We start from the raw sequence: 16,865 nt of genomic DNA on the forward strand, positions 1-16,865 counted from the left end.
GTAAACAACAACAACAACAAGATTGCATTTATAGAACGCCTTTCACGTCGGGAGGACGTCCCAAGGCGCTGTACAGTTGGGTCAGGACCCGAGCATCGGGGGGGAAATGGTCAGGGTGAGGGGAGGGAAGGGAGGGAGCGAGGAGGGGGTAGAGAGTCGAGAGGGAAGCTGAAGGCTCGGTCAAAGAGAAAGGTCTTGAGACCGGCCTTGAAGGAGGAAAGGGAGGAGGCGGCGAAGGCACTGGGGGATAGAGTTCCAGAGCCTCGGGGCTGAGAGGCTGAAGGCCCGGCCACCGATGGTAGGGCGGTTGGGGCGGGGGATGTGGAGCAAACCGGAGCCAGAGGAACGGAGGGTACGGGCAGGTAGGTAGGGGGATAGTAGGTCAGAGAGGTAGGAGGGAGCGAGGCCGTGAATGGCCTTGTAGGTGAGGATGAAGATCTTGAATTCGATCCTCTGGGGGATGGGGAGCCAGTGGAGGCGAGCGAGGGTGGGAGTGATGTGGGACAGTACATGAGCTGCAGAGTTCTGAATGACCTGCAGCTTGTGGAGGGAGGTGCGGGAAGGCCGGCGAGGAGAGAGTTCCCATAGTCCAGCCTTGAGGTGATAAAGGCGTGGACCAGAGTTTCAGCAGCGTGAGGGGTGAGGTAGTGCCGTAGTCTGGCGATGTTCCGGAGGTGATGGAAGGCGGTGCCAGTTGTGGTGCGGATATGAGGGAGAAAGGACAGCTCAGGGTCGAACAGAACCCGAGGTTCCTGACTGGCTTTGAGAGGTGGAGAGTGCAGCCTTGGATGCTGATGGTGTCAGCGCCTGAGGTGCGGAGGCGCTGACGTGAGCCAATCAGGAGGGCCTCGGTTTTTCGCACGTTGAGCTGAAGAAAGTTGTCTCTCGTCCAGGACTCGATGTCGGACAGGCAGCTGTCAGGACATCGGTGGTCGTGGAGTTGAGGGTAGAGGAGGAAAGGTAGAGTTGGGTGTCATCCGCATACATGTGGAAGTTAACCCCATGTCTGCGGATGATGTCACCAAGGGGGAGCATATAGAGGGTGAAGAGGAGGGGACCGAGGACAGAGCCCTGAGGGACACCGCACGAGACAGTACGGGGGGTGGAGGAAAAGCCATTCGTGGAAACAAAGTGAAGACGGTGGGAGAGGTACAACCTAAACCACTCAAGGACAGGGCCTTGAAGGTTGAGGTGGGAGGACAAGCGGTGGAGGAGGATAGCGTGGTCGACCGTATCGAATGCTGCCGATAGGTCGAGGAGGACGAGGAGGCAGAGGGAGCCCTGGTCACAGATGGTCAGGATGTCATTGGTGACCTTGACCAGGGCAGTTTCTGTGCTATGGGCAGCACGGAAACCTGACTGAAGGGGTTCAAATAATGAATGGGTGGAGAGGAAAAAGCGCAGCTGGGAGGCGACAACTCGTTCAAGGACCTTGGACAGGAAGGGGAGGTTGGAGATGGGCCGGTAGCTTGATAGCTGCGACGCATCAAGGGAGGGTTTTTTCAAGGTGGGAGTGATGGTGACAATTTTTAAGGGAATGGGAACAGAGCCAGAGGAGAGGGACAGGTTGACGATGTCTGTGATATGTGGGGCAAGAAAGTGGAGCTGGGAGATAAGGAGTGGGGATGGGGTCAAGGGAGCAGGTGGTGGGTTTCAGGGATAGGATAAGTTTGGTGACAGAGGGTGGGGAAACGGGTACGAAGGTGTGTAGGGGAGGATGGGTAGGAGTCGGAGTGTGGGAGGGAGGGGTGGGGGTGGGTGGATGTTGGAGGGGAAGTGACCGCGGAGCGAATTCCCTTGATTTTGGATTCAAGGAAATCCAGCATCTCCTCGCAGTGAAGGTTGGAGGAGATGACCTGCGCGGGGTGGCGGGGGGGACGGAGGAGTCGGGATGTGGTAGAAAACAGTAGCCTGGGGTTGTTCTTCGCCTCCAGGATTATCCTGGAGTAGAAGGACGACTTGGCCGAGGCTAGAGTGGAGCGGTAAATTTTGAGGAGGTCCAGCCAGATTTGTCGGTGGACCGTTAGGCCAGATTTGACAGGTGCGTTCAGCGGCCCGCACCTGGCTCTTCAGTGAGCGGAGGTGGGTGGTGAACCAGGGGGAGGAGCGAGAGTAGGAGACAGTACGGGAGGTGATGGGGGCAAGAGTATCGAGTGTGGAGGAGAGGGTGTTGTGGAGGAGGGAGAGAGGAGAAGAGGGGTCGGTGAGGGTTGAAGGCCAGAGGGAGAGGAGTTCAGAGGACTCCAAGGCAGCGGTTAGGGATTGTGGGGGTAACTTCTTCCAGGGGCGGTAGAAGATGGTGGTGGGTCTGGTGGAGGTGGGGAGGGGTTGGAGGTGGTGAAGGAGATGAAGTGGTGATCGGAGACGGCTTTGTCGGTGATAGTGACATCCGAGACACTGAGGCCGCTGGAGAGAGAAAGGTGAGAGGGGCCGGATAGATGTTAGTGAGAGGGAATGGCAGGGCTGGGGTGGGGATGAGAGGGAAACATGCATGAGCGAGAGAAAAGGGAGAGTAAAAGGAAACAGATATAAATTAGAGGAAAGGGAGGAACTAGTGTGATTGAGGGAGGGAGAAGCGGGAGAACACGTATGAGACATAAGGTGAACAAGGAGTTGACCGTCTGTGTGAGAGGAATGATTTTGTCCATCAGGAATATCTGCAACATTTAATACAAGGATTATAACATTGCCATTTTCATCTCAAAGTTCCATTTTCACAATCAAGCACATTTGATATGTGACCTGATCCTTTTATGAAACGGATAACAAAACACATTCAAATCGGAGGCTCACAGTATGATTTGTAAGAATCCCACAGGGAGAATGAAACCACTATATCACTACTATCTAAGGAGGTAATGTGGTCAATATCAAAGTGGGTCAATACATTACTAAAATGAAAGCATTTGCCGGCAGTTGTTTTATGCTTTATGCTAATACATCTAGTTCAGAGCCTCGTTGTATCATAAATAACCCAAGTGATGGTCATTCAGCAATGTTTCTAATGCTTAATTTATGTGATCCTACTCCTGCATTTAATGATCTGCCAAACAATTCAGCTACTACTTTTCTGCAAGGTTCATTGCCTTAAGTTCCCCCACAAAACACAGAGTTACTACTCATTTTAGTATATTCTGATTAGCTGATGCTTGAAGTGCTTGAAGATGTCCCAACATTTTCTGTACGAAACGTCATGATTATTATATTATTAAGTACTCTTGCATGAATTCCATCTGGCACTGTTGTTTTCCTATTTATCCATGACTCTGTAACCCGTACTTTCTCCTTCATTGAGCTCTGGTTCGATTGGCTCTTTGTCCTCCAGCAGGACAACTTCAAGATCCTCTTTCTGATCCACAAATCCCTCCACGCCTACAAAATACAGTCATTACACTTTACAGTAAATCTTGTGAACCGCTTTAGGATGGCCTCTTTCCGACATGAAAGGCGCTATATCAAATGTAAGGATTATTTTTATTATAAGCTTTTAGCCACTCTTTTAGCTCTGCTCTCTGACTTTCTCTCCCTCACAAAACCTCCTATGCTTTCAAAAGCTTTCTGAAACCCTAGCTGTTTAGCACGTTTTCAGTGATCTTTGACCTATCCCCTTATGTCCCACTTTATTCAAATTTTCACATAGTCTCTGTGAAGGTTTCCTACTTGAAATGATTTCATACATGAAAGGGATTGTTTTCCAAGGTTGTTTTCCATTTATTTCTTAATCTCAATGTTCTCCTCAAAATCAGATGCATTTCTTGGAATCTAAGAATTCAAATCCAATGAATTATTACTGACACTCTGGACCACAGTGGTGTAACCTTTTGCCTGCTGATGGTCAGATGCCCTATTTGAGAAATGTCCACGGGCCGCATAAGCAATATGCTTCCTCCCTTGCCTCCTTCAAGGCCGGTCTCAAGATATGAAGTCCAGCTACTTAGATATTAGTTGTTAATTTGAGATTTGGAAGTGTATAGCTAAAGGTGGAAAATCGTGCCTTCGGTGTTCCTCCCACCTCTCTGCCTTCCCTCATCCCTACCCCACCCTCCCCCATGCTCAGGTCCTGACTCCTGACTGTCCAGTGCCTTGGGACATCCTCCCGACATGAAAGGAGCTCTATAAATGTAATTTTATTGTTGTTGTATGTTTGTATTTCCCTTCCAGAAACCTAAGCATAATACTTACAGGTTATGGAGAGAGCGGGTGGGCCAGAAGAAATGGAAGTGAGGAGTGAGTTGGGAGGATGAAATCTCCTATGGGAATGCTCCATTACAATGTGCACAGTTTACTAACCTTAAAAAGCTTGACCTCTGCTTCCAAATGCTGAATATATTCGGATTGATCGTGAAGAATAGGAACAAGATCTTCAACAACTAGTGACCCATCTGTGTCTCTTGGGCATCTCTTTTGTAGAGAAAAATAAAGTCAAACTATGCCAAAACTTAAAAAATATTTTTTTTATATATAGCATAATACTTTCTGATTTAATTTTTTATTTCCCACAGAACTTCATATGGTTTAAAAATGTCTAAAGTCAAAGATGTCACTACAGATGTCCTTTCTAGTATCTTTGCATATTAAAAGACACTTATACTATTTGTTATTTCTGTATAGTCAGCTATAGCAGAGCATTTCCCACCTTTAGCTGTACACTTCCAAATCTCAAATTAACAACTAATGTCTAAGTAGCTGGACTTCAACAGGTACCTATTTACATCAAAAACATGTAATCCCACATACATTTAAAAAAAGGTTTTCACCAAAAAATGCAATCCTAGTATCCAATTAACTTTGAAAACATAGTACGCTCCTATTAACCTATAATGGAGTTCATACTATTTTTATGCATTAATTAGAGTTCACAGAAAATATATAAAGTAAGCTGTAAAGTTTCAAATGCATCATTGAGTCCCACCCCCCTTTATTATCCATTTTAATTGTAAATTACCGTAGGAGATATCCTTCTCTTATGTGGTGAACTTTCCATTTCTTCCATTTCCTGCTGTCGCAGCAAGGCTCTAAGCTGATTAACTGCATCAAAAAACAAAATATTACACACTAAAATCCAAACACAACCTTAAAAATTACAAGTTTATCTCCCTGAGCATTTCAAACTTACTATACTATATTATAGACTGCAGTAAGGCTTGAAATACTATGAGAGAATATCTAAATGCATTTTCAATGTATACTTCCCATTAAAAATGTCAGCAGTGAAAATATTTTCCAATGATACCTACATACTATATTATAATATATTTAATATTGTGTCTTATCACATCAGAAGGTTGTCTCAAAGCACTTCACGGGATATACTGCAGAGTGAAAAGACAACAACACAACAACAAAAAAATTACATTTGCATAGCGCCTTTCACGTCGGGAGGATGTCCCAAGACGCTGGACAGACAGAGTTACGGACCCGAGCTGCGGGAAGGCCGGGGAAGAAGCAGGGAGATCAAAAGCACGGTCGAAGAGGAGGGTCTTGAGATGGGACTCGAAGGTGGCAAAGGAGCAGGCGAGACGGAGGGACTGCGGGATGGAGTTCCAGGGGGTAGGTGCAGAGTGGCAGAAGGCCCGCCTGCCGACAGTAGGGCTCTTTTGGATTGGTGAGCAATTGCACAATAGAAATTTGTCAAACAATTTGTCACCCAAACTATCTGAACTAACACATTTCAGAAGCAGGGCTGTTTACAATTGGGGGAGCTTGTCAACAGCTATGTCAAATTTGAAATCAATAGTAGAGAGATCAGAAGTTGGTTTGCCATATTGAAACATCAGCTAATCAGCAATGTATCCAATCCAAAGCAAAATAAAATTCATCAAATTCACAATATTGATAACACTTTGTAAAATTTTCCATGAAATAACAATTATATATTTTATAAATATGTGTGACATAGCATTGCATCCATTGAGGGGGGGAAACCAAAGTAACTATTTCCTTTTTTTTTAAATTAGTTCTTACTCAAATGTCAGCCCACATTAACCCCATCTAATTTGCAAAGTCAAACAAACACAATAATTGGATGGGAACAATATGTGGCAGAAGCAGTAATATTTAAATTCTTATTTTGGGATGTTTAATGTGAAACAATGAACAAAAATACAAAAACATTAATTGGAAAGCAATTTTATTAAACATTAACATTTAACCAAAATAAATTAGGAATGAGATTCTGAAGCAGGATCTTTAATCAGAGGCAAGCAGGAATTGAAACCTCTACAAAACGTTTTGTTTCATAGTTATAGCATTTCAATCAACAAATAGTTAAACATTGCCATGTCTTGTTTATTTAAATTCTAAGAAGCTAAAAGTAACCTGCATTCCTTAAATGAGAAGTCTTTAGGCAATGTCTTTGGACCTAAATAGGATATTTCAAAACTGACTGTTTATTATACTTTTTCTTGGATCTATGTCAAACACCAGAGTGGAAGTAGTTCCACTTCTGGAAGTAAAAAAAATGCACTTATACCCATGAGATATTCTATTTTTAAGGTTGATGGGAAATCTTGAACTAGAATGAATCAGCAGGAAATTAGATTTTCTACAGACAACTCACAAAAAATGTTAAAAAAACTATTTCCCAAACTTCAACACTGTTACTTCACAGTTGATCAGCTATCCTGGATAGGTTTTTCACGAAGCTGAAGAAGGATCTATGTCAAATAGCGGATGAAAAAAACTCTGAATCTTGAAACAACATATGCTGGAAGGTGTTACCTGAAGTCCAAGTTTCTGAACACATGGTCACATAGCCAGGGCTTGACATTGTAACAGGCTGACATGGGGTGATCGCAGTGTGGGGCCAGTCTGGGTGGTAGGGAGCCATTTGAGCCTAATGGCAGGGTGGTTCTGGCCAGACAAGCAACAGGAATCTTGCAATGGCAAGCTTACGCAGTGGTCGCCTGGACTGCAGCAGTACACTCAAGAGACCTTCAACCTTAGCTCAACCTGCACCTAATAGTTTCTGGAATTAGGTAAGCAAGGTCCAGTCCTATTAGGAGAGAGTGCTTATTCAATTCCAGACAAACAGGAATTTCCATACATAGTTGGCATACTTATGTGGAATTTTCAATCTGCTTCGGATCCTTTCAAACATGGAGATTTTTTAGAAATCAGGCTAACCAAAGAAAAAATAACAACAAAGAATAAATTCAGTAAGGACATGACGCTGCAATCACCTGCATGGCTATGCTGTAGCTCTTGCCATGCCATTTCAGAATGACTCCTTCCCTTCCCTGGAAAACTTAATGTATTTGTCTGGGAATCTTCAAGTTCCTCCACTGCAGACAGCAAGTCTCCAGCCAGCTCTGAGGATTCTTGATGATACGGCCCTTTCAGTGTAGACTTCAGTTGCTTGATGCTTCTGCTAGCTCTCTCTGCAGGTGGTAACAGAAAATACCAATTTAAAAGACACATAAAGTAAAATACACATCTAGCTTCACTACACAACATTTGGTAGCAACCGCTTTATTTGCAGGTACTGCATTGCACTATAACTATAACTATAACTAGTTGTTAAAGAAAAAATTCTGTTTGCGCTTGTGTGATGGATGCAAGAGTCTCTACACTACATACTACATATATGTATTTATGTGTTATGTGAGTGAATGTGTGTTGGACAAATTGTATTTTAGTTGTTTGGGCACCACTAGTGCACAATGTTCTGAATCAATTAGTAAAAAGGGAATGTTAAATTTATGCACCCAGTATTTCATATGTAAAAAATCTGAATAATATTTCGATATGAAGATAGCAGCTACTGTTTCAGAAGCATTGGTACAGTTATATTGAAACTGAAAACTTATAAAATATGCATTATTTCATTTTTATTAGACAGTGGTCTTTTCTTCTAAAGCACATTCTCCCCTCCTCCAAAATCTAAGATACAAATATTCCTTTCACCTAATTTCTTACAAAATTCACCACCATTTTCTGTTATTTTTCAGATGTTAATTTTCTGTTATCTTATTGCAAAATTCCCCAGTCTTAGAAATAAACATTTCATAGCTTTTTGTGGGACATTGATGTGCTGAAATTGGCTGTTGTATTCATCTACAAAACACTTATTATACTTTACAATAAATCCTGTGAAGCACTTTGAGACATCCTCCTGATGTGAAAGGCATTATATTAAATGTAAGAATTATAATACTCAAACTTTGTGGAAAATAAAGTTTTGGTTTTCTATAGATGTTTGTGATTATTCAAATTTCAATTTCATTTGTTTCTCAATAACAAAAGAGGGAAAAAATGGGTTTTAAAACAAATGTATATGAATAACACATTTTCCAGAACCATAAAATTTGGTTATACATAATTGCAATACAATTCCTCTCATGTTATTTAGTTATCCCCTATCGCTTTCATTAATTTAATTAACTTTGCCTTTGACCCATCCCAGGGAAAAATTATACAATATGTCCTCCCAATATGTAAGGCACAATATAAATCTAAATTGTATTGTACTGTAATACAAATAGATTTTCAATATGCTTGTCCTGTTAATGTGCCATATATAAAATGTAGAACTTTAAATATGATGTGTTTGGACATTTTCAACTGGAAAAAGAGCATTGGTACCGATGGACACTTATAGAATAGTTTTATGACTTCAAGTGCCTCACACTCGTGTTCAAATCCCTTCACTCTCCGGCACCTCCCTACCTCTCTGATCTCCTCACTCCCCAGTCCACCATCCGACGCCTCCGCTCGACTGGCACCGGGCTTCATAGCTGTTTGTTTGACATTCCTGTGTGAAAGTTGTTTGCTGGGTTGGCTTACACTTTCACCTTATCATTCAGTACAGCAATCTTTACTCTATTTACTTGGTCTATTTGTATTGGATAGCTGAATTAAATCTTTTTTAAACTATCTGTGCATATCTATATACAAATGCACACTTTTGTTAATTTGTATAATAACAATCCTTGCATTTGATATACCGCCTTATCGCATCATTGAGATGTCTCAAAGCGCCTCACGGAATACACTGTAAAGTGAATTGACTGGATGTTTTGTGGGCGAAATGCAACAGCAATTGCGTACAGCAGGTGTCCCACAAACAGTTGTGTATATTGCTTACACAAAACCAGCTGGAGAAACCACAGTGTGCATCCCTATGTTCAGGGGGGGGTGGGGTGTAAATGGAGATTTATCAATATAAGCAGACAACAACTTTCATTTGTGTAACGCCAGACAAACCCAAGACTTATCTTCATACAATGAGGTCACCGAGTCACTGGTGCTCTGATTGAGATCAGAATAGGGACTAAATCAGGGAGACTTTTCTGGTGATTTAAGTGATTTAGTCAGTTATAATAGATAGATGATGAGAAATCATCAATGGTTAGCTTCAAAGAATTTTATTGCAAAGCTTTAAATGTAAGTTTTGCTCTATCGGGAAGAGGCAAATGTGAGCATGGAAACCAAGAGAAATTAAAAGTACAGTAATTAAGAAATAGAATAGTGCTTTGGTTCCACAATAATTAATGTTAAGGAACTCAACCACTCTCAGAGCACTAATGGAAATTATATCAGAGGCAAATAAGAGAAGCCTTTAGGGAATCGTAACTAGAAAAAAATGATTTTGGCAGCAGCTGATGATGCAGAGATATCTCAATATCCATGATGAACAGTGAATAAAAGGAGAGTTAGAGTATTGTCAGGACATGAGATTAAATACCTGATTATATGTTTACACAGAATGAGTGTGTAAAAGAGGAAAGGTCTGAGCCATTTAGGCTTCAGTTTGAAGATCTTAGGAATTGGGATTATTATTGCACATTGTCCAAGAACTGCACAAGAAACATTGGGATAATTCTAGATATAATAATAATCCTTGCATTTGATATAACGCCTGATCACGTCTTCAAGATATTGTAAAGCACTTCACAGAATATACTGCAAAGTGAATTGACTGTATATTTTGTGGGCGAAACGCGCAGCCAACTGCGTATAGCAGTGTCCCACAAACAGTGGTGGATTGAGTGACCAATTTATTATTATTTTTTTATTACCCTCGGAAAAGCGATCCACCAATCGACTAACAACCAGGTTCCTATTTACAGCTAGGTAAACAGAGGCATGTGGACTAAGGAAACTTAGCCCAACATATCGCCCTGCCAGGAATCGAACCCAGGCCTCTTGCTTGCGATGCCATCTGTGACGACATCGCAAGTTTATAGTTTTCTGTGCCATGACTCGCTCTGCCTTCCCCCACTTCCACAACATCGCCTGGCTACGCCACTGTCTCACACTGCAGGCTGCTGAAACTCTCATACGCGCTTTCAGTACATTGAGGCTTGACTATGCAAACTCCTTGCTTGTCGGCCTCCCCAACTACTCCCTCCATAGGCCGCGGATCATCCAGAACTCGGCAGCCCATGTCCGCTCCTGCACCAGGTTCCGTGATCCCATCACCCCCCATCCTCGCCCAACTCTACTGACTTCCCATCACACATACAATTCAAGATCCTGGTCCTCACCTTCAAAGCCCTCCATGGCCTTGCTCACCCCTACCTCTGTAACCTCCTAACCCCTACCATCCTGCTTCTCCTTCCGCTCAGCGGGCTGTGGTCTGCTTCACGTCCCCCGCTTCGCTCGCCCCACTATTGGCGGGATGACCTTATTTCACTCTGCCCCCACCCTCTGGAACTCCATCCTGCAGTCCCTCCACCTCGCCCCCTCCCTTGCCTCCTTCAAGATTCATCTCAAGACCCTCCTCTTCGACCACTTTTTGATCACCCTGCTTCCACCCCTGCCCTCCACCTTCCCCGATCCTAACCCCTAGCTCGGGTCCGAAACTCTGACTATCCAGCGCCTTTGGACGTCCTCCCGATGTAAAAGGCGCTATGCAAATGTAATTTTGTTGTAGATGTTGTTGTTGTTGCGAGACGAGTGCTCTAACCACTGAGCTTCCGGACTCCATATAGATGGTAATAGTCATAAAACAATTCAATAAAGAGGCAGATTGATGAGATCATTCAGGCAATGGTAGAAGAACTACAATCCAGGGTCCGGAAAGAGCAGCAAGAGCAACAGCCAAGTAATGAAATAATCAATCTTGTGACCTTGTGACAGAGATGGCCAATTGTCATGCAATATATAAATGCATTTTTTCCCAAGCAAGGAGGAAGTCTTCAATGTAAGTAAATTAGCAGTTAGTTAGAAAGTTTATAAATAGAAGTGCAGTAAGTGTTTCGCCCACAAAATGCAGAGTTAATCCACTGTACAATATATTCTGTGAAGTGCTTGGAGACCTCTTGACAATGTGATAATGCGCTGTATAAAATGTAAGGATTATTACTGTTATGGTAATAATACTATTACTATAAACTCCTGAGGTCTTTTATAGTTTTCTGCTATTTATAAATTTAATGTTGGTATAAATTAATACAATCATTTCCATCACTGTAAAAGTAACTAAAAATAAATTCTGCCGAAACAAAACAATCCCATTATTACGTATGCATAGTTCATCAGAGATTAAAGTAGAGAACAATATGGTCTGGATTTGCTGTGTTTTCCCTTTGGGTCAGTCAACTTTGATGTGCTGGCAGCTTAACTATTACCACCAGACATCCTGTCTGTCATTCCTGGCCATTGATACTATTCCTGAAGTTTGAACAGCCAGGGCTGGGAGGCTTTGTTTACTCCAAGACAATCTTGGAGGCCAAGGACAACCCCAGGATCCTCTTCTCGATCACCAACTGGCTCCTCCGCCCACCATCTCACGCCTCACCCATTCTTTCCTCCAACTGCAAGAAGATGCTGAACTTCCTCGAAACCAAAGTCGAGAGGATCCGCTCAGCTGCCTATGGCCTTCCGTCTACTACCCCCACCCTATCTCCCCTCACACTCCGGCCACTATTCATCCCTGCCTCCACATCTTCAAACCTGTCTCCCACTCCTCGCTCATCACCACTATAATCCGCATGAAACCAAACACCTGCTCCCTCAACTCCATCCCTCCCCCTCTCCTTATCGTCCAGCTCCACCTCCTTGCCCCTCTACTCACAGACATCATAAATCTCTTCCTCTCCACTAGCACCATTCTCACCCCTTTAAAAACGGCAGTCATCACCCCTATCCTTAAAAAATCCTCCCTGGTCCCATCTCTGCTCTCAAACTACCGCCCCATCTCCAGCCTCCCTTTCCAAGATCCAGGAACGAGCCATTGCTTCCCAGCTTCGCTCTTCCTCTCCCACCACTCCCTTCACGAACCCCTCCGATCGGGTTTCCGTGCCGCCCACAGCACAGAAACAGCTTTGGTCAAACTGACAAATGGCATTTTATCCATTTGCTCCCTCTGCCTCCTCGTCCTCCTTGATCTCTCTGCTGCCTTTGATACCGTTGACCACTCTATCCTCCTCCACCACCTCTCTTCTCACCTCAACCTTCATGGTTCTGTCCTTGAATGGTTCCGATCCTACCTCTCACACCATCTCCACTTCATCTCCACAAGCGGTTTCTCCTCTTGCCCCCGCACAGTCTTGTGCGGTGTTCCTCAGGCTCTGACCTTGGTCCCCTCCTCTTCAATATCTATATGCTCCCTCTTGGTGACATCATCCGCAGATATGGGGTCAACTTCCACATGTATGCGGATGACACCCAACTCTACCTCTCTGCCTCCACGCTCGAATCCAGGACCACTGCTGTCCTGACAGAATGTCTGCCAGACATCAAGTCCTGGATGAGAGCTAATTTTCTTCAGTTGAAGGTCAACAAGACCGAGGCCCTCCTGATTGTCTCCCGTCAGCGCCTCCACACCTCAGGCCGCCGAAACCCTCACACAAAATTCGTAACATCCAGGCTTGACTATGCAAACTCCCTGCTTGTCGGCCTCCCCAACACCTCCCTCCACAGACTCCACATAATCCAGAACTCTGCAGCCTGTGCCCTCTCCCGCACGAGGCTCTGTGACCCTATCACTCTTATCCTCGCCCAACTCCACTGGCTTTCCATCACACAGAGGATACAGTTCAACATGCTGGTCCTCACCTTCAAAGCCCTCCATGGCCTTGCTCCCCCCTAACTCTGCGATCTCCTAAACCCCTACCAACCTGCTCGATACCTCCACTTAGCGGGCTCCAGCCTGCTTCATGAACCCTACCTCGCTCACCCCACTACTGGCGGGCAGGCTTTATGCCACTCTACCCCCGCCCTCTAGAACTCCATCCAGCAGTCCCTCTGCCTCGCCCCTTCCCTCCTTCAAGACCTGTCTCAAGACCCTCCTCTATGACTGTGCCTTCGATCGCCCTCCATCCCCCTCTGCCCTCCACCCTCCCCGGATCCTGACCCTCAGCTCGGGTCCAAAGCGCTGATTGTTCAGCACCTTGGGACATTCTCCTGATGTGAAAGGTGCTTTACAAATGTAATTTTGTTGTTGTTGTTGAAACCTAAACCAAAAAGTAGCCTAAACAGGCAAAGGTTTAGGAGCCAGGTCATCTAATATTTAAGCATAACTCCTGACCTCTGCTACAATTAACAATAATTCCTGCATTTGAAATAGGAGTGAGTGACCAACTTTATTTGGAGGATTTATTGGCCAGGACATTGGGAGAATCACCCTTCTCTTTTTAAATAGTGCCACTTGAACAGACCCTAACGTCTCATAAAATGTCATTGTGTATGCGCAAAAACAGGCCATGAGTTAACTAAGATAACTGTTAAACACTGGATTTGCACAAAGAACAACGTTGCCATTCAACACTCTTGAAACACAGCAATAAAGTGTTAGCTGGTCTTTTAAAAAATAATTTTTGTTCAAAAAGTTTGATTTATCATCCTATGAGAGTGAAAACAGAAAGTAGGACATTCTATTTATGTGTGTGTAGACAAAGTGTGCGTATGTAGACTAAATTGTTTGCGACTTTTTTCATGAAAGGCAATGGGTTATTTTAAAATATAACAAGTACAGTCTGATTAATCTGTATCCTGACAAATTTTGATGTGAATGTCAGCTACTTGTTGGGCTCAGTAAACAAAGGCCAATATCAAGCAATTGATACAACCTTCTCTGCAAGGTGAACAGATTGGCAAAATACCAAAGCGTTATTCAATATGTAAGTAAAGATTACTATTATATGGTACCCTGGCTCAGTTGATAGCACTCACACCTGCGAAGCACTCTCATCTGAGTCAGAAGGTTGTAAGTTCAAGCCCCAAAAGGGGACTTGAAACGCACAGTCCAGGCTGATACTCCGCTGCTTGGGCAGCACTGCTTTGTCGAAGGTGCTTCGGATAATAATAATAATAATAATCCTTGCATTTGATATAGCGCTTTCCACGTCGGGAGGACGTCCCAAAGCGCTTCACAGAACACACTGCAAAGTGAACTGACCGCATACTTGTGGGAGAAGGCGGCAGCCAAGGATGAGGTGTTAAAGCGCTCCGAGACGCTGCCCAGTGTGAAGGGTGCTACATGAATGCAAGTTGTTAAATCAAGACCCCATCTGCCTGTTCAGATGGGACGTCAAAGGATCTCTCCCATGGCACTACTCAAAAGGAGAAGGGAGTTTTTTCTCTGTGTCCTGGCCAACAATCCTCCAGAGGAAATGGGGTCATTCACTTCGTGGTAGTTTGCAAGACTTTGCTTGCGCTTAACCTGGAAAACACAGTCACTGCACTTCACCCCAGAATCCTTTGAAGCGCTGTGAGATGTTTCGACGGGACATGATAGCGGCGCTGTATCAAAATGCAATGATTATTATTACTCACAGCTCTGCCCCGAAAGCTCGGGTTAGGCCTTCCTCCCCGAGCTGCTCCCTGGCGGTCTGACACTCACTCACCTCTTAAACCTCGCTGGTACCTCTCCAAAGCTTCGTCCACGTCTGAGTCACGGGAGGCCTTCATGTGATCCAACGCTGCACCAAACCAGCGGGACCCGCTCACACTGGGGCTCAGGTCTGCACAGAGAAGCGGTTGAACCGAGGCGCTGCAGACAAGACGCTGAACCACCCCAATCCGTGGCCAGTCCTCACCATGGCGACCCGCCATTCACGTCACGCCGCCGGGGCACGCCGGGAGTCGCAGTACCCGACGCGCTTCGCGTTACCAGGTAAACGGGCTCGGAAAACTCCAACTCCCGGCGAGCTTTGCGGTGCGAGCCCAGCCAAGCCGAGCCGAGTCAGTGCGGGACCCGTTGTTCCGCGAGTCCCTGGCCCCTCCCTCTCCGTGTCTTGCCCCCCTGTGGGCGGCTGGATGTCAGGGGCCATTTCTGATTGGACGGCTGGCGCTCGACGACGGCGTGAAGCGACACGCAACCACGCCCACTCAGGCTGTGGTTGCGGCGCATGCGTGCTCTTCGTCCTCCGCTGCCCCCGGTGGCCGCGCTGCGAAGTGATTTCGGGTTATTGCCGAGCAACGCCGGCGGGGACTGGCGACGGTTTGCGATCGCCCGGGCAGTGCTGCTGCCGTTTGCCTGTGCTCCCGCGCTTACCCGGGTGAGTCCGCCTGACAGATTCACACAAAGACGGGGAGGGAGGGAGAGAGAGGTTAGGAAAAAAAACGGGGGGGAATTCCCAGCCTCCCGCTGGCCTGGCCTGGCCTGAGGGGTTTATACTTGGGATGTGAGAGGAAAAAAAATTGAAGATAACGGTATCGAGGGCGGAAAGCGGTTCGGTTTTGCCCTCTCCCCCCCTCCCCCCCCCCCGGGGGTTTAATGGTGGCGGAGGGTCGCGGGGGGTTGTCATGGCTCTGGACTGGACAGGACTGACCGGTTTGGGCTGAGAGAGGGGAGATTTCTTTTCTTCTTTCTTTTCCTTTTCCCCCCCTCCCTCTCTCTCTCTCTCTCCCTCCCTCCTCTCTCTCTCTCTCTCTCTCTCCCTCTCTCTCTCTCCTGTTTATTAACGAAAAAAAGGGGGAAATGAAAGAGAAAAAAAAAGGGTTGGGTTCAAAATCACATTCCGTTACTTGGTGGAGCGGCTCTCCTTGTGCACCTTTCTGGTGTTATTGTTATTTCCTAAACCGGGGGGGGGGACATGTTTGATTTTTATTTCGAATTCATATAATTATTAATCTCTCTCTCTATATATATCTCTATCTATATATCTACATATTAATATCTATATTAACGTGGGGATTTGCTGGATACGCGTCCTCGCCTTCATTGGGGATCCATCCCAATGTGTTCGTAGCATCGAGAGAAAAGTAGGCCGATGGTTGATATTATTTTTTTTCTTAATTCCCCTCCTCCTCTCCCCCTCCTCCCCCCCTCCTCCTCTCCCCCCCCTCCTCCCCTCCTCCTCCCACTTCAACCCCTTTTCCCCTTAATTCGAAATGCCGTAGATCCCGTCAGGGTTTTTAAAGGTTTTCCAGGTTTATGTCGACCACCTCCAGTAAACTGCCGCTTTATTTATCATTGCCTTTATTTTTCGTGGCGACCCCCCCCTCCCCCCCCCCCCCCACACACACACACACTGACAAAAGGGTCTTTGAGTAATGACACACCATTTCGTCCAGAAAGGGTTGAATTGGAGCATTTTGCTTCTCAGTCGGGATTTTTTTTTAAAAAAAACTATTGACAGAATCTGCCTCTTACTGATAGCAGATGTGTTAAAATCCACATCTGTTACCCTTTAGCGGAGCCCCGTTCAAATTGCACGAAAAAAAAATGACTGGTGCAGGGGGATAGCAGCTCTCGCTCGCCCTGCGAGCAGTAATGACTATTACATTTCTGGCAGATTGCCATTACAGTAGTGGTAGGAAGATGGTAAATTCAATACACAGATTGTTCCCCCCCTCCCCACAATGAACCAATTTGGAAACCGAGACTTCTGGAAGGTTTGCGCCGTGGTTCCTGGGATCCATCCACAAGTTACCCGTGCATTTTATCAGAAAAAAACCTTAACAAGCGGTCCACA

The 16,865-nt window shown here is 45.3% G+C and overlaps 1 protein-coding gene across 1 annotated transcript in view; it reads right to left on the reverse strand.

The window, feature by feature from the left end:
• sdccag8 (SHH signaling and ciliogenesis regulator sdccag8) overlaps positions 1 to 15,003 on the reverse strand; it is a 157,704-nt gene extending 142,701 nt beyond the window's left edge. The window contains exons 1-4 of the mRNA XM_007898417.2: positions 14,793 to 15,003; positions 7,182 to 7,379; positions 4,946 to 5,028; positions 4,291 to 4,401 (exon numbers count right to left, since the gene is read on the reverse strand). Coding sequence (XP_007896608.2) covers positions 4,291 to 4,401; positions 4,946 to 5,028; positions 7,182 to 7,379; positions 14,793 to 15,000 — 600 coding nt within the window. The 5' untranslated portion in view covers positions 15,001 to 15,003. The remainder of the gene's footprint in view (positions 1 to 4,290; positions 4,402 to 4,945; positions 5,029 to 7,181; positions 7,380 to 14,792) is intronic.
• Positions 15,004 to 16,865: the final 1,862 nt, after the last annotated feature.

Source organism: Callorhinchus milii, unplaced genomic scaffold (genome assembly GCF_018977255.1).
Source record: "Callorhinchus milii isolate IMCB2004 unplaced genomic scaffold, IMCB_Cmil_1.0 Scaffold3, whole genome shotgun sequence".
Lineage (NCBI taxonomy): Eukaryota > Metazoa > Chordata > Chondrichthyes > Chimaeriformes > Callorhinchidae > Callorhinchus > Callorhinchus milii.